This window comes from Urocitellus parryii, chromosome 1 (genome assembly GCF_045843805.1).
Source record: "Urocitellus parryii isolate mUroPar1 chromosome 1, mUroPar1.hap1, whole genome shotgun sequence".
NCBI classification, from domain to species: Eukaryota; Metazoa; Chordata; class Mammalia; order Rodentia; family Sciuridae; genus Urocitellus; species Urocitellus parryii.
Genome location: NC_135531.1, coordinates 197,134,760 through 197,154,117, shown reverse-complemented (window position 1 = coordinate 197,154,117; position 19,358 = coordinate 197,134,760). Strand labels below are relative to the sequence as shown.

Below are 19,358 nucleotides of genomic sequence, written 5' to 3'. Positions count from 1 at the left end.
ATATTTTTTTTCCCAAATAAAGGTGTTCTGTGAGCTAGTTTTGCTCCAATTTGCCTCATATCTTCCCAAACATCTATGTACTCTCAGTGACAACTTAAATTATTATTTAAAAAAGTATTTTCAGGAGTATTTTTTTTCTATCTTTAGAAATACTTAATTATTTTGGTCTATGTAGTATTTTAACTTGAGACTAGAGGACTATAAAGTTCAGATGAAGTAAGAAGAAAACATCAAACTTTAACTCTTATTTAGCACAGTTTTTAAATTTTAAAGGTAAAATATTAAATATTTAAACATTAGGTAGACTATTAAAAATATTCAGAATTACCAATCTGAGGTAATTAAATAATGCTCTTCAATTCTGTAATTTAATAGTGTTTTTAAAAATTTTATTCCACCAAAAAATGTACATATGTGTGATATATCGACATACAAGCTCATGTATATAAGCTTCTTCAGGAAAATAATTATTTTACACATTTAATGATCTTAATATTTAAAATTATATTTTAAACCAAATTTGTTCATATCTGGTAAACAAAATATTCATTATAACAACATCCACTAAGGTACCAGATGTTTCATATAAATAATTCTGAATCTTTAAGGCAATCCTTGAATATAGGAGATACTACATTTCTTATCAAATTAGGAACCTAGATCTCACAGGATTTAAGAAGTGTCTTCTTACCCCAGCTGATTGGTCTTGAACTTGTTTGTCTGATCTCAGAATTTCATTCTCTTTCTGGCCCCTATAATACCTTCCTATTCATAGTATTCATATAATAACATTGTTTGGGGCTGACCTCAAAGTAGTTGATTATCAAATTTTAGAAATGGAAATTTCCTTAGAGATCCTGGATCCAAATTCAGAAATTAAAAGTACAGGTGTGGAAGTCAAAACATTTAAGTGGGGATTCTCCATAATTTATTAGCAGCTAAGCTATATAACATCTTCATGCTTTGATTTGGTTGGAATAATGTTTATTCTCAGTTGCTATTATATATATTAAGATACAGCATGTTTGTAAAACAGATGCATTGCATTATTATGTTATGTATCATATATATATAAAATTTATACTACATGTATAATTCAAATATACTTGTATGCTAATAATATTGAAAGAATACGGTAGTACTTTTTCCTGATATTCTGGACTGAACAACCTAGCCCCATAGGAACACCACTCTCAAGTCTGTTAATTCTTTCCTGCAATCATATTTATACTGATTACATTTATTCTGTAATTCTTTTTCATTTCACAAAATGAAACCTTTAATTGCTGGCTTTTATTTGGGATTGTAGACAGAAACTGTTTCTTTTGCTGTCTAGGAAGACTGTGGAGACAAATGGAAACAGTGAAATATCCATTTTTCATTAAACTTAAGAGAGTATATGATATCAGAAATGAGATGCAGAAGTAGGACTGTTTTAGTCAGTTTTTTCATTGCTGTGACCAAAAGACCTGACAGGAACAATGTAGAAGAGGAGAATTTATTGGGAAAACATGGTTTCAAAGGTCTCAGTCCATAGATGGATGATTTTATGGCTCTAGCCCCAAGATGAGGCAGCATATCCAGGTGAAAGGACATGATGGAGGAAATCAGCTCATGACATGGCAAGAGGAAGAGAGAGGACATTCTTAACCAGAGACAAAGTATATACCCTAAAGATGTACCCCTGGGTACCCACCTCTTCCAGACATACCCTACTGCCTGCAATTACCACCCAGTTAAACCATATCAGTGGATTTAAGATTTCATAAAACAATGTTAAGATTTCATAAACCAATCATTTCAAACTTCTCGAATTCCTCCCGTTGTTTAACAGATGAGCTTTGGGGGACACCTCATATATAAACAACTACTAAGGGAGTTTAGAGAGTAGATTAACTTTATAGTGAAGAATAAGAATTCATATGAAATATTCTCTTGGCATTAAAGGAAAAGAAAAATTTAGAAAATGCAAATATGCAGGGAAAGAGAGTGAAGAAATGGCACAGTGATAGCCAAGTGAAGGATGCATATGGGAGTGGAGTAATGAGCTAACATTCCTGACATCCTGTTTAAGGTACCTTACATACTACATTATCTCCATTTACATTGATATAAAAAAATAAAGGGGAATTTATAAAAGTTCTTATAAAGACTAAAATGAAGGTCAGCTTGAAAGTAAGGAAGCCATTTTCTTCTGACAGCAAAGTCCGGGTTTTTTCCAACACAGCATATCAATTAGATAAAAGTTACTATAACATGGTATAGTAATTTAGGCTTATGAGAGAAGGTGAGTGACTAATAATTGTGGAATGACTTTTCCATCACTAAAATAATTCAAGAATTATTCATGAGGTGATAGTAATTTGTTTATATCTTCCATCATGCAACCAGTTTTCATTGAGAACATGTATATGAGTACAATGCACTAATTCCTGGGGATACATCTACAAACAAGACAGAAAATATCTTGGGAACAATATATTGAGAAGTATCTTCAAAATGCAGGCTTCATATGTGACTAAAAATAAAAGTGGTGTGTGTGAGAAATAATCCTACAGTATTCAAAATGGTTTGCTATTTAACCACAGTTCTATTTATTTCCCAGATTTATGATACCTAACTAGCACATGATACCTCTTTAACCCTGACCAGGTCTATTCTAGACTGAGAGAGAGTAGGAAACTCTATTATATTTTTGCCTTCCTAAAACAACAACAACAAAATCAAATAAATGACAAATATCTCAAATGTTCCTTAAGTTGAAATCTTATCAAAAGCACTTTATCCAATATCTTTTATTTTTGCTTCGCTATTCTTATGTAGTTGGAAAGAAAGTTCTTATCAAAATACACGTTTTGGCTCTGTATTTAAAGATATAAAGCAATGACATAGATGTCATCTAACATAGTATAGCATGCCATATTTAGATAACTCAAAGGAATATATTGCAACTATATTAGCATATTTAATGTGTGACAGTGGTCTGATAACCATATGAAATATTTTAATACACATCTGTTCCCTTCTTTAGTTGGTGTAAATTTGTATTCACAAGATACCAGTGTGTTTCTGTCTACAGAATTGGCAATTTAATTTCTGTTATTAAAATGAGTTTTCGCAAATCTTCATTTTATTTATTTATTTATTTTCCCCTTTTTATTGGTTGTTCAAAACATTACAAAGTTCTTGACATATCATATTTCATACATTTGATTCAAGCGGATGTGAACTCCGGTTTTTACCCTATATACATAATGCAGATTCATATCGGTTATACATCCACTTTTTTACCTACTGCCGTACTAGTGTATGTTGTATTCTGCTGCCTTTCCTGACCTCTACTATTCCCCCTCCCCTCCCCTTCCCTCCCCTCTCATCCCCTCCCTTCCTGTCTTCTCTCCCTACCCCATCTACTATAATTGCAAATCTTCATTTTAAACCACAAAATAATATGCATGCTTTTCCTCAAAATTTGCATTAATATTTTAGCTAGTCCGGGATTTTTAATATATCTTAAAGAATTTCAATTTTAAGATAACTTGGTATTATTTCAGGTAAATAATTCTTTTTCAAATTTGAAGGAAAAGAAATATAGGTCTATACACAAAATTATATCATTGTGAGAATTTCAATAAAATTTGCACACTCTGCTTCTGTATTCTTTTTAAAAAAATTGTATTTTTACTCTATTAGCTACAAAAATTTAATTTAATAATCTTATGTAACTTGTCAAAATGTAGGGTAGGCTGTGGATGTAGCTCAGTGGTAGTGCTCTTTGCTAGTCTGTGTAAAGCCCTTCATTCAATTCCCAGCACTCCTCTACAAACACACACTAAGGGTAAGAGACATCATTTGAAGGCAACAAAATTCATATCTTGAAAAATCAAATTGAACTAAAATATATGAGAAATATCACTCACTTTAAAGGTAAAATCTAACCTCATTAAGCAGAGTGATTTTGTCTGCCATAGGATATTTGATAATATTTGGAATCACTATGCATTAATTTTCTTTATGGTCACTGGGGATATGGCTCAGTGGTACAGTATTTGCCTTGCATGTTCAAGTCCCTAGGTTCAATCCCAGTATCGTCATTACAAGCAAACAAACAGAAAAAAAGCCTCTATGGTGTCATTATAGAATGACAAGGAGTTATTTTAAGGGAAGAAAGTTATATTGCTATCTGGCCATTTCTTATAATGGCATTAAGCCCATTACATGGAATGACCTACAACTAGAGAGGGAAGTACCACTGGCATCTAGTAGATGGAGACTGATGTTGCTATACATTGTGCAATAATGTTGCTATACATTGTGCAATAAGAAAGCCCTCTGCAAGGAAGAATTTTCTGATATAAAAAAAGTTGAGAAAGTTGAGAAACCTTGACACACAGTATTTCAGTGAATCAACCTGCCACCACTGCATAGGTGCCAAAAGTAGAAAACAAGATGAGACAGGGCTGTTCATTATTCAAAGCACAGCAAACAGCATATCAGCATAGTCACACAAAATTCTGTCTCAGAGTCTCATGAAGTGACATGATGTATTTGGATGGATGATAAACAGTAGGTTATGTCACAGCTGAGTTCCTCCAGGGCCTGGGGAAAGCATTTTCTGAGCTAGCAGCCAGCTTTGTAGCAAGCAGCACACTTTCTTGTCCCTTCTTCTTTTGAGCAAGCAGTTACTCAGCAATCATCCCATAACCCCTTTTACTGACTTGGTTGCCTCTGTGACTAATAGGTACAAATCCTTTAGTATCCGTAGACAGATAAGCCTTGCAATTTGGCAAACTCAGCTAGAATGTACAGGGGCACTCAAGGTGCAGTGCATACTGCCTCTCCCAAGATCCATAAGTCCCTGGAAATAAGCTCAAGTCATGAAAAAAAATGGTTCACTTATTTCTATTGTTCATGAAAATTTCACATATGATCACCTCTCAAGTGTCCCACACAATGACTTTTTTAAATTCATAGAGGAATGTTGTCTTTCTGCATGTAACTTTTAAAACCTGCCCTATTGAAATATTCTTTTTTCTCTTCCCCTGAATGCCCTGGGCATGGTCAGCTCAGGGCCTTTAAATTTTGTTTATTGTATCTGGAATATTTTATGACTAGATATTCTTATACCACTCTTTGTCTCCTACAGAGCTTTGCTTACAAACCACTCAGCTTTTTCTGGCCAGTCACACAAAATTGCACACCCACACACGTACCCAGCCTAAATCATTATACCCTTTCCCTGATTACTTTTTCTTTTTAGTGCTGATCCTCAATATTCTGTATCTATCTATTGTCTTGCTACAAGAATGAGAGTTTCCAGAGGCCAGATATTTTTGTTTTGTTTTGTTCAATAATAAGTCCTTGTCCTAAAACAGTACCTGGCATATATTAGCTATACAATGAAAATTCATTAAATGGATGAACAGGCACTTAATTTGGTTGTCATTACTTTAAAATAGTAATTAAACTGATGAAAGGGAACTAAGATTGGAGAATGATTCCTTTTCATTCTAAAATAAGGAACAATAAATTGATTTTTTTGACTTGAAAATTTTTTTGAATGTTCACTGAAATTGTTCTTATAATAATCTTCCCTGTTGACATTTTAGACATCTCTTAAAATTTCACATATTTATCATAATGTATTTGAAATTCTATAACATTTTTATAAAAAATGCATGATGATTTTAGTTAATACAAACAAGTCAGCTCTTTAACATGCTTTTACAGTACCTGAAACTATATATATATATTTGATTTGGCATAGCTTCAAATTATACTTTTTCTTTCGGAGCTGCAGAAGTACCTTAAATAAGTACTTAATTAAGTAACTACATTCTATTTAGATAAAATATTCCTCAATATTTTACTTTATGGTTTTACTGTAGATTATAAGAACTCATTTTAAGGAAAGAGACTTAGAGAGCTGACTACTCATAAACGTGCTAAAACCAGTAGTGTAGGTTTCACTATCAAAACTTAAATCTTTGAAAGGGTCCATATCCTAACACCCTGACGGTGGAACCAGTGGTTAAAATATACATTTTGAACAGACACTGTTTTAATTTTCTTTTTATTGCTGTCATCAAAAGACCACACAGGAAAAATTAGAGGAGGAAAAGTTTAATTGTGGATCATGGTTCCAGAAGTCTTGGTTCATAGACAGCCCACTCCATTGCTCTGGGCTCAAGGTGAGGCACAACATTATGGTGGAGGAAAGCATCTCAGAACATGGCAACAGGAAGCAGAGAGAGAACTCTGCTCATCAGGGACAAAATATAAACCCCAAAGGCATACTCCCACTGATTAAAGTCCTCCCACCACACCCTACCTGCCTATAGTTACCACTGTGTTAATCCATGTTAATGAATCAACCCACTGGTCAAGTTACGATTTTTTTCATAATCTGATCATTTCACCTCAGAAACTGCATTATCTCACATGAGCTTTAGGGGTACACCTCATATCTAAATGGAAGCCAACCAACACACCATAATGGAAACCATCATTTACTCCATTGCCCCCTAAAAGTTTTCATTAACATCTTATATAATGGTAATACATTTATCAAAAACATAATAATACATTCTAAATTCACAAGTCTTTCCACAATGAATTTAGGTGTCCTATGTTCTCTGTCTCATGTAGCCTAAAATTGTGCCTCATTTTTTCCTTGTGTTCCATTCTAGTGTTTCACTTCTCTTCAAACATAACATACTTGTTGAGTATCTGCATGTTACTAATCAAATACATTTTGGCTAGAAAATAATTGTGAAATTTATTTCAATAATTTTTATCAAATTTATTGTGAATTTCATAATGTGCCATGTGTTGTTCATTTTATTATTCTGTCTTTCAACATGAGAGTAAAACTGATTATGATCTATATTTTTATTTGAAGAAATAAAGGCTCAAGTTTAAGTGATTCATAAGAATTTAATAAGCAATTTACCATAGCTTATTACGGTGGGGGACTATGGAAAATATGCAAACTTTTGAAAATTTCTGATTTTCATTAGAAATTTGGAAATGAATCCTTCACTGCAATAATCTTGCCCCATCTTTAGTCCCTTCCATTCTCCTATGCCCCACTATTTCCTTCTTCTAGTGAAGCATTGCTTATATTAGCTTTCTTTGCTTTTTGTTCTTTATCATTTTTCCTCTACAATTCTCAAGATCAGCCTTGAGTATAAAATAGAGTAGGCACACTGGAACATTTCTCAAATTTCCAAGTTTATTATTATTGCTTCTAACGAAACCTGGATTCTATAAGTCATACTACTTTTCTGGGCCTTTATTTATTGAATGCAGAAATTGAACTATGTGGTTCTTTAACTTCCTTTATCCCTAAAACATTTAATTTATAAGGAGGTTCATTCTGCATTATTACTGCATTTACCTCATCTCCTTTCTTCTGTTTTGTAAGGCTACCTGTGGACCAAAAAGGACTTTGATGATGCGTATTTTCTTAGATATTTCTGGAAGGGTTTTGTGAGATGAATTACTAATAATATCTTGACCTTTTTGACCACATTTGCTATAACTCACACATGCATTTTTAATCTATTCTTTTCTCTCTGAATATTTATGTGATTTTAAAACTAGTGTCTTTTTGTTTAACTTGGTAGATAAGTACCAGGAGTAAGATCATAAGAAATGATAACATCCTTTCTTTGCTATGGTGATTATAAATATAATGAAGATTTACAGCCTCTGGCTTTTAAGCTCAACTGAAAGCTGGGGATTTAGCTCTGTTGTGGAGCATTTGGGTAGCATGCACAATGCTCTGGTTTCAATATCTAGCACCACCTAAAAAAATAAAATAAAAATTAAAAATAAACTTAACTGAAATTAATGGTCAGTGTCACTACTACACAGGATACCACAGCCTCCTGTATTGTGTATGCTCCCACACATGTTTTTTAAAAGTTCAGTGAAGCCGGATGCAGTGATACACACCTGTAATCCCAGGTACTCAGGAGGCAGAGTGAGGAAGATCACAAATTCAAGGCCAGCTTGTACAACTTAGCAAGACCATATCTCAAAATAAAATTTAAAAAAGGGCAAGGGTGGACTCAAACTTCCAGTAGCACAAAAAATGTTCAGTGAAAATTATCAGTTGAAGTGATGCAACTATTTGAAGGCTTTCCATGACCTAGTGAAAAATCATGAAACGTATCAGAAAATATAACTAATAAAATGTAACTCTCTAAGAAACTATAGTGAAGTGGCTACTAATAGAGTTGCTTTTTCATCTAATATAAAAGAGATCAAATAATTTACAATTGATGTGATAGGTTCCAGAGTGTCTTTTAAAATATAAATTATAACATATTTCACAGGAATAAAGGAATATTCAAAAATAGCTGTGATATTTTGTGTTCATGAAGATAAATCAATTTTATTGCTTTTCTCTCTTGGTAAGTAGGCAGAATTGGGTAATAAAAGGCTGTTCATGGAAATGGCTTTCTCCCAGTTCACAGTGAGATCTTTGATGTTATACAAAAGTTTTTAGTGGAATAATATAAAATGATATACCCATTGCATATCTCTTGGTGATTTCTTAAATTGGAGGCTACTGTGCACTTCATAATAAGTATTTCACTTGAAAAGAATGAGTGTGAAAAAATGTTATTTATTCATCATTCTAGGTAATTCAAAAGGATGATTTCCAGGTTATAGGCATAGTAATGGTGTATTAGGCAGGGTTCTCTAGTGTAATTAATATATATAATATAATAATATATAATTATACATTATATATTAAAGTATAATTATACATTATTATATTACATACTATTATTATATATTATATAATGTAATTATTAAATATAATAATATATAAACTATATATTAATTATTAATATATAGCATATATTAATAATATACTATATATGTAATAATTACATAATATAATATATATATGTATATATATATATTATATATATGGCAGAGGCTGGCATGTCCAAAACGTACAGGGAATGCCAGCAGACTAGAAACCCAGGGAAGAGCTGATATGGCAGCTCAATCTCAAAGACAGTCTGGAGAGGAATTTCCTTTTTCTGGGGATCTCAGTTTATTTTTTCTTAAAACTTTGAACTTATTAGATGAGACCAATTCCCATAATGAGGGTCAACCTGCTTTACTCAAAGCCTGCTGATTTAAATGTTATTGTCATCTAAAAGCTCCCTTCAAGGCAACATTGAGATTGACATTTGACCAAATATTTGCATACTGTGACTTAGCCAAATCAACACATGAAATCAGTCATCATACATAACTATATAAGCAATATGCTTCAAGGTAGGGTAGTAGTACAAATCAATAGACAATTTGCATCAGATAAATAACATGGGCTTTGGTAATTACTATTTTTGTTTATGTTTTCAGATCAACTTGTTTTTTCTAACTTCATTTATTATTAATCCCAAATTATGTGTTTCCAGAATCTTTTCCTTCCACACAGTTCTACATGGCTCCCTAACATTCATATCTTAAAGTAAAGTACTATATTAGTCTTTTTTCTCTTGATAATGACATACTGGATAGGTTTCAATGAGAAGACTTTACTTGACTCAGAGTTCTGGAAATCCAAATATGAGGTCCCAAATCTAGGAATCCTTTTTTTCTGCCATGACAAGTCCAAAGCAGGAATATGAAACCAGATGGCCAGAGACAGGGAACCTGTATGTATATGTTTGGCTTTTCTGGTCTCTCTCCTTCTTCTTAGAAAACCACCAGTATTCAACATGGGGCACAACCCTAATGATATTATGTAATCTTAATAATCTCCCAAAGGCCTTACCTCAAAACCTCTAAATACCACAGTTTTAACTTTTTTCATGCATGACAATGGGAATAAATTTCAATATATGAAGCCTAGGGACACAATGAAACTGCATCCAAACCACAGAAGATACTTATTCCCTTTTATTCAGAAGTGTCCTTTTAAGAATGCTTGCATAGAAAAAAAGGCTTGGATGATAGAGTCCCCCTTCCATGCTAATAGCAAGCCTGCTTATGACCTAGTGTGGTAAATCTGGGTTTCCTCAATACAGGGGTTCCCTACCCACTGTGTGTGAACATATCCATATGGTCCTTTCCCAGTTGCCCCCAGGAGACTTTGAATTAAAGAGCACTGACGTCAATCTGCTTAAGATCCTGCTGCTTGTTGAGACATGAATAATAAAGTTCTTTATATCTGACCTGAAAATTTCATGTCTTCTAGCAGTATCTATGAAACAAAAATAGCCAAATGTATAAGCTTAAAAGTATGGTAAAATCTCAGTTCTTTACAATTCTTGACACTTCTCATTTTCCTTATCATTCTTGATTTATTTAATGGTAACTGTAATGCATACAGTGGCACTACTTTTATTCTGATCATATAAAAGATGAGATATCTCTATGCCACACTCATCAAAACTGACAAATGCAGCTAATAATAAAGTAAATCGCTGTTTTAATATGTTCTACCTGGAAAATAAGACCTTCTGTGCACTCTTTGTTTCTCCTTAATTCCAATAGCAAGGTATTTTGTTCTGATTGAGAGTAACTTGTGTATTCACACTTCCTGACCTAAGGGCATAAGAGAGACCTGGGATAGGAATGAGGAAAGCCTGAGCTTCAAATGACTATTTAGGAGACAGATCATAAGAACACATCAGTCTCTGGCCAAAAATTCCCGAAACCCCAAGAGATAGCAAGTTCTGTAGGCAAACTTTACCAGCCACAGTGTTAATTAAATCAACATCATTCACTCATGTCAGAAACAAAGGAGCTGTGATGCCTCAGGCTATACTGAAATGCACAAAGAGAATTTGCATTAATTGAACTACAAATCTAAGAGGCAGGAGAGTTGTCCAAGTGCTGACTCAAGGCTAGGTAAGACATCACTGGCACTTGTGGACAAGTAGCCATCTTACATGAGGGCCATAAATCTAGCTATTTATGGTAAGTTACCATACTCTTCACTCATACACACACTTTTATTCTCAGAAAAAAAAGTGCATGCTAAGAATAGATAAACTTGGATAAAGTGGAAAATAGGCACTGTGCTTCCCTAATGGCATTTACTTAATTTATTCTGAAATTACTATAATAGTGTTTCACAGAGGAAAATGTTATAGAAATTCTAACAATTTGAGGAAAAATAATGCATTAATACATTTTCCCCATTGTCCCAAATGTGTAACCCATAAAAACTTAAATTATGCAACAAGTATACCACTTATGATTATTATATTTTTAGAAATCTTTTTTGAGAAATAGGTGAATGATTAGAGCATTTGAAAATATATACAGAAAGGATATATGAACTCCAGATTATAATTTCTAACCTATTGTAATATACCTGTGTTTTTTCATTGAAATTGTCATAGAATTGAAAACATGAAACTTAATGGGTTTATTTTTACCCTCAATGCTTGAGATCAAATCCAGGGTATGATGCATGCCAGTCTATCACGTAACCACCTCCAGTCTCAACGTCAGGGGCTAAGCTTAAATATTCATGTAGTTTGTGAAAAAAATCTGCTTTTTCTCTGAAATATAGGGATAGATACATGTCTAATTTCCTCACTTATCATGGAAAATAGTGATCTGATCTAGGACCTTGAACATGCTAGGCAAGAACTCTACCACTGAGCTATACACCCAGCTCCAAAACATAATCTAAATTCTGTTTTCACACACAAACACACACACACACACACACACACACACACAAACAACACAACAATAAAAAACCAAAATATTATTTACTGGAATTATTTTGAAGATGTACAAACATAGTGAGAGCCCTTGACTATTGATATGAGAATAGGACTTTGTGAAAGCTAAGGGAGATTTGGACCAAATATTTAAAAGTAATCATGCTCTTTGTCTATGAAATAATAATAGTAATAATTGTAGTGAGTGTGGATTTCAGGATCTAGACTACTGAACTTTACCCAAATTTATGCAAAGCAATCCACTCTAATATTTTCTTTATCCAACATGTTCCTTGCATTGAATAGTCATCTTTCCTTGAAATAGTAAATAGAATTTCTGTATTTACTTATGTTTGTTTGGCATTTAAATGCCATAAATCTACATATGTTCCTGACCAAGAAATTTGTTCACAGTGTTCTTATTAATCAATCTCAGACAACCGCCAACTAGACTTTGAATAAAAGTAAATGTTAGGGCTGGGGATGTGGCTCAAGGGGTAACATGCTCGCCTGACATGCGCTGGGCTCTGGGTTCGATCCTTAGCACCACATAAAATAAAGATGTTGTGTCCACCGAAAACTGAAAAATAAATATTAAAAAATCTCTCTCTCTTCTCTCTCTCTTTAAAAAAAGTAAATGTACTATATATATTTTAGTGTTCTTTCTAAGTCATAAGTTAGTTGAAATCAGAGACCAAATAATATGAATATAGAATGAATCACTTATCAATGTATATTTGTGGAGATAGGGATTAGTTGATTTCAGACTTTTGTTCAATAAGAGAGAAAGTTCTTCACTGCTCCAGTAAAGATAGCTAAAAAGATTTCAAATTTGCATATAGATTATTTTATGAGTTTCCTAATTTTAAAATTAAATTCAGCCTCATTTGCCCTATAACAGAAAAAAAACATAAAGTACATTACAAAAATACTCTAGGCTAATTGTTTCATTACTATCTTAATGGACTAGATAGCTAGCTAAATGGAAGACTATAATAATTATGATACTATTAATAATAATAATGGCAACATTTGTATAACATTAACTATATGCCAACCATTATTTTAAGAATTTCACATATCTTTATCCGTTGAATCCTCAAAAATCCTGTGGATTAAACATTGTCATTGCATTCATTTTAAACATAAGGAAATTGAAGACAGGAAAGTGAATGAGTTTCTCAGCTAGTAAGTTAGTCATGAGAAGTAGTGATCCCAAACTGTGATCCTAATCACTACCTAATTGCACTGTTGAAGCATTCCAACTTTCAAAAACAAAATACACCAATTGGGGAGAATTTCTTTCCAAATTCTGTTTCTTAGCATTCTGTTTCATATTCACTATTTATTTTTGAGTGACTCTCTATATAATATTTCTAGTTGAAGTCTGCAGCTGGTAAAAATGCAAAGAAATATTATTGAACAAGCATTGTAAAGGTGTATTTCTATATAGTAACATCTATAAAGAAAAAAATCCAGAACATACATAATTTTTTAAAAACCCTGGACATTAATGAAAAGCTAACATATATTAAGAAGTTACTATACTCCAGGTGGTATGCTAAAATGTTTTATATGCAACACCTAATTTACCCCTTGCCATCATCCTAGGGGTAGATTCTGTTATTATCTTCAACTTACACATGGAGAAATTAAGAATGAGAGTGACTCAGATATTTGTCTAAGTGCTAAACATGAATTTTCCAACCAGCCCTTGTAACTTGGATTACATATTGTAACTTGCTTCATATGGAAAAATAAAAAAAAATTCTCAAATCAGAAATCAAAAGGAAAGCTTTAAAATTAAGAGGGTTATTCAACTAGAAGATTGTCTATGCTCTAGTAGATTTCAAATGCAATATAAGTTTTGAAATCCAACTAGCAAAATAAAAATCAGCTACAGTCTATAACACATAGAAAAGAAAGTAAATAGCAGCTCTCTTTTCCATTGTGCCAGAACAGGAAAGTGCTCAGTAAAATTAAATGTCAATAAAGTAAAGATAAAATTAAACTTTCTTCTAAGCATAGGCACAATTAACCTGTGAAAATTCCTCATATTGGATGGTAATGAAGCAGATAGCTTAGTGAAATTGAGAACTTATCTGATTCACTATAATGGGATTTTCAGTTAGATCAAATCACACTTTGTATTAGTCATCCTGAGTCAGGGCATATGTTGATTAGTAGAAAGAGTTGCAAAAGAAAAAAAATTCTTTTTTTTTCAGATCCAGAAGAGCCATTACTAGTAAATATGATAATAGTAAATATTTATTACATCTGCTTATGAGGAAATGCAAAGTGGATTTCTCAGTATGTGTGAATACATAACTCTGTCTCTAATATAATACTAACTATTGCTTTGTCCAGGAGGTTACAAATATCTTCTTGGTTTTGAATGAAGACAAATTTGGCACTGGGGATGTGGCTCAGTGGTGGAGTGCCTGCCTGGCATGTATAAGGCCCTAGATTCAATCTCTAGCAGTACCTAAAAAAAAAAAGAAAAAAAAAAAGAAAAAAGAAAAAATTTTCACAGTATTTTTCCTTGCAATATGAGAGTAGAACTATCACTGAGTTGTGAGAAGTTTAGGTGTGATTGACAAAATAGTATGAAGTAAGGATGGATGGATGCTGCAGAAGCTCACCACAGGAGAAGAACAGTTTTGGAAGTCTCTACACATGCATCATAAAATTGAGATTTTTATCCCAACTCCACTGTCTCTTGAATAATAGACCATAAGAAAATGCCTTCACATTGAAGTGTTGGGTTTTCCCATTTTGTAAAATAAAAGGTTTGAATCAGATGAAATCCTAATATTCTATGTTTATACCCTTTGATTTATCACTGTCTGTATTTTATAGAAGCTTGTAATAGAGTTCTTTTAAAATAAGCCTAAAATATACAGAAGTGTTTCAGTGAGTCTTTAAGATTCACTGTTCATGTTCCTCTGTGATAAAAGCCTCTTTTAGGCTTTGAAATAAGTGCTCTGGATGGACCTGTTTGTCTTTTGACAAGAGGACATTATGATTATTTTGGCCACTCAGATTATACATTATAAATTTGGACATGATATCATAGTACTAGATTTTTTTCAACAGTCTATACTGTATTTATGCCTTTTTGCTCACATGATTTTTTCCTGTTTTACTGCAAATCACTCTCAATAACAATATATTGAAGTTCGGTTATAACACCATTATGATTAATTTGTCAACACTTGTTACAAATGGAGAAATCTATTTGAAGAGAAAGGACCCATCATTCATATGGAAGGTCATAAAGATAAAATTGAAAAATATTTCTGGAATATTGATATTTTCACAAATCAAATCCATAAACAACTCATTCCTGTTTGAATTAAATAAACACCTTAAGCAGGTTTAAATAAACAAGTAGTGGACATTAATTTTACTGCTATTTAAAAATTAGTTTCTTTTCTTTTCTTTTTTTTAAACAGATCTGGATAATGTAGAGGGCATTGCTGTGGACTGGATTGGAAATAACCTTTACTGGACAAATGATGGCCACAGAAAAACAATTAATGTGGCCAGACTGGAAAAGGCTTCTCAGAGTCGGAAGACTCTTTTAGAAGGAGAAATGTCCCATCCCAGAGGAATTGTGGTGGATCCAGTTAATGGGTACGCAATTTTAAAAAATCAGCTTTATATCAGAAAAATTATACTACAGAAATTTGTTTTTCATTTTATTTAAATTTCATATGTATAAATGAATTCACACATGGATAGTCTGATTAGGAAAAGTTACTCATATTAATGATTTCTTCTCCTAGAAAATATACTAAATAAAAATATCAAAATACATTGAACTGAAATAAATTATTTGTATAAAGTCTATATTACTTCATTTACTCAGATGAGCTATTTTAGGCAGTCTGACACCAAGATAATTAATCTATCTAATCAGAGTATCAATCTTAATTTTAAAAATGATATTGAAATTTACTGTATTAAAAAGAAATAGCAAATGTTTCTGTACATTTATTATGGGTCAGACATTTTGTGCTCCTAGCTGTATTCTTCACAATAATCATATGAATTGATTGCTATTATCATATACCCTCCCATGTCATGAAGGAGAAACTGCTAACTGATCTGTGAATGGCTGAAACCCAGGCATCCTGACTCAAGACTTTATGCTTAACCACTGTACTCCATTGCTTTTGAGAGTATAGGTTAATGATCACATAATTTTGGATACAACCATAGTTTCCATATAGAGACATCACTTTATAGTACATGGTACTTGCTTAGGACAAAGTATTTGTGCAATTCTTGGTAATATATCCCCCCACACACACTTTTTTTTTTTTTTTTTTTTTAGTCAGAGCTATTACCTGGTGCAAACCTACACTCATAGAAATATCAAAGAAATGTGGAAATTCTTAGCAGAAATTCAGAATCAAATGAATATATTGCATATTTTATGTACAGTTTGTGTGTTTTTATTTCCATGACCTATATACATTATGTTTTTCAAAATAGCACCATACAATGAATATTCTTTATACCATATTGCACACATACAGAAAATATTTATTTAATTAAATAGAAATCCCTTATAAACAGAGATCATTGAAGTGCAATTTCTAGAATTGTTTGGGTTGAGAATATGTTCGGACATAATCAAGATGCTTCTTCTAGGCTGTGGATGAACTCATTGTATGTTTTCATAAAGGCATAATTAAAATAAAGCAATTTCATTGATTTTATGTGTCAACTTCATAATTATTTTTTCTCTTCTGGGACTGTTAAACCAAAGCATTTGTCTGACCTTATACCAAGGCAATCTTAGTTTCAGGAAAAAGTGTGTATTCCAAATTGTTTAAAGCTGCTTGAAACAAGAAATTTCAAAAATGTGTTAAAATGACCTCTTTCTTCTTAGTATTGTGTTAGAGAAAACTGTTTTCTGATAGAGTTAAACATTCTTTATTGTTCTCAAAGAGATGACATAAATATTGAGGATATAAAATCAAGCCACAAGCTCCATCTTTCTTATCAATTCAGAAACCATGTTCAAACACCTCTCTAGTAGGCAGAAATCCAACTTGTGTTTAAAACCGACATCATCCACATAGCTCATTCTTTTGGGGGGCAATCTTGATTATCTTGATATAAATTTATTTTTTTACATAAAGACAACATCTGCATCCTTGTCAGTCTGCTTACCAATGAACTCTACATTTGCCTGTGTGTTACAAAAAATTACTTTTATACCTCTTTCATCAAACACTTTTTTTTTTTCCCAGCTGGGATAGTGCTGATATGCACTGACATCAGAAACAAAAATCACATATATCACAAACCAAAATCACATAAGTGAAAGGATACATGTGCACATATTTGCTTATTTAAACACACATACCCCTCCCCCCACACACACAACATTCTTCCCTAACAATATGCAGGGTTTATAGCTCTATGCTAAGTATACCATGGTTTACAAAATAATCAGACTTATTAACACTCAGGAATCACCTGGTATCTTCTGGAAAGTGGAGAGTAGAAGGTGTAACAATGAATAAGTAAAGAACAGAGAGCATATGAAGAAGCATCACAAGATGAAACTATAAATATGCAGAATTTTTCAATGTTTTGATAAGAAGTTTGATTTTATTTAAGTGATATTGGAAATTTTTAAAAATTAAAGCCACATTTTAATATCATGATTCAAGAAAAAATTATTTTTGACAACTTGACAGAAACACAATAGATTTGAAGAAGGATGTCTAATAGGAGTTCATTTTTAACGATAGCATTTGTAATAAGAACAGAACAGTGGACATTGAAATAGGAGACACTGAAGAAATAGAATTGGCAGGTCTTAACAACTTCAGGAAGAATAGATGATGATATAATTGTTCCTCAAGGTGATAACGACAAATAATCTCATTTCTTTATTCTAATTTCATAATTTATATCAATAACAGAGTCCCAACATCTCAGTCTGACTTCTCAAAATAGCCTCTAAAAAAATATGTCCAAAGCAGAGTACATATTTTCCTTCCAAAAGTATCCTTTTATATCCTTATCTCAATGAATAATATCATACCTCTCTAGCTAGCAGCTTTATAGTAAGTCAGAAACCAAATCAAAATATTCAGTGGGAAACATTTATTTTACTTCCATGTTAGTGAAGCCTTTAAGGATTTAAACATTTTCTAGCATTGATCATTCAATAATGCAGTTAGATTTGGAACATGATTAATCTTAGCAAAGCCAAGCTTGGCATTCCAGGTTACACTTTTGAATAAAGAATAACCCCTTCTCTTGTTTTAATTTTAATTGGAATCATCAGACATGCAATATTATTCAATATTATATAGGTATGATTCAAGAAATACTATAACAAACCAAAAGCATCACTAAGAAACAGAGGAAGGAGCTTTGATTCTTAGGATCATAAAGGATGAAAATAAACTTCATAAAATTTGTGTTTGAATAGGCATCAGAAATAGTGGTAGGATCTTTCTTGCAATATTAGCAGAATGTCAAATTAACCTAAATTTTATTTGGTGAATACTCAGGGTTCTACATGCAAAAATGTCAGTTCCTGTTTATGTTATAGATTATATTCATATTTTGTGTTTAGGAATTATCATCATTTGATATTAATTATACAGCTTTTCTAATATAAATTTTAAGCAGATAATTAAATGAGTAGATAATCACCTACTTACAGTTAACCTTTATCAGATGGGCATTTCTTACTTAGAAAATTATTCTTTTTACATTTTGTTTGAATAAAAACAATCTTAGTAAATTGATAAATTCAAATACAATACTTTCTTTTTTCAAACAGCAAAACAATATCTAATATTTTTAAAGTACTCAGACTTACCCTTCACATGTACATGTATATACATGTGCACACATTTATGTGTGGATCGAGTTAGAAAGCTAGGTGAGGAGATGGGAATGAGTTATGAGTTTTGCCATGGTCAAGAGGAAGAGCTAAAGAGAAAGATTATTGCAATTTTAACAAGTTATAAATAAGAGACAAAGATAAAACTGTGTCTATTAACAGTATATAAGATAATTTCAGTTATATATGAATAGAGATGAAAAATAGTATCTATCATTTTATATAGTTGATTTATATAATTGAAATCAAGTAGTTTTGCCTAAGGTAGAATTAGTGTAAATAGATGTCTCTCTTCTTTGTTCATAGGCCATTCCAATAGTAAAACCATATTAAGGAAATGCAGGACAGAAGATAGAAATATTGCTATTTATTTATATGATCAGGAAATTCAATAGTCTCAATATAATTTGTCTGGTTTGAAAAGACTTATCAACATTATTGTAAACTGTTAAAGGAATTTATATAGAGCTTAAATGGATGGTCTGTTACAACCCCAGTTTTCCCAAATCTGCCAATTTAGAGCACAGTAGGATTCTTATTCATGGGTAGAGATTTTACCCAAATTACCTCAGAAATTCTTTAGGGACCACAAAATGTGGAAAGCAGGAGATCTAATAAGGTTATTTCTAGGGTCACTAGCTTAGAAAAGCTTTGGAGCTTTATAAAGTTGTGTATGAGGTGAGTGAATCAAAACCTACATTTTAATTAATTATGCAGGAACTTTCACATGACCCCAAAACAACACATGTGGCAGGTTTTAACCTTAT

The 19,358-nt window shown here is 32.2% G+C and overlaps 1 protein-coding gene across 1 annotated transcript in view; it reads left to right on the top strand.

Moving 5' to 3' along the window:
- Lrp1b (LDL receptor related protein 1B) overlaps positions 1 to 19,358 on the top strand; it is a 1,492,917-nt gene that overhangs the window by 712,182 nt on the left and 761,377 nt on the right. The window contains exon 12 of the mRNA XM_077794359.1: positions 15,167 to 15,347. Coding sequence (XP_077650485.1) covers positions 15,167 to 15,347 — 181 coding nt within the window. The remainder of the gene's footprint in view (positions 1 to 15,166; positions 15,348 to 19,358) is intronic.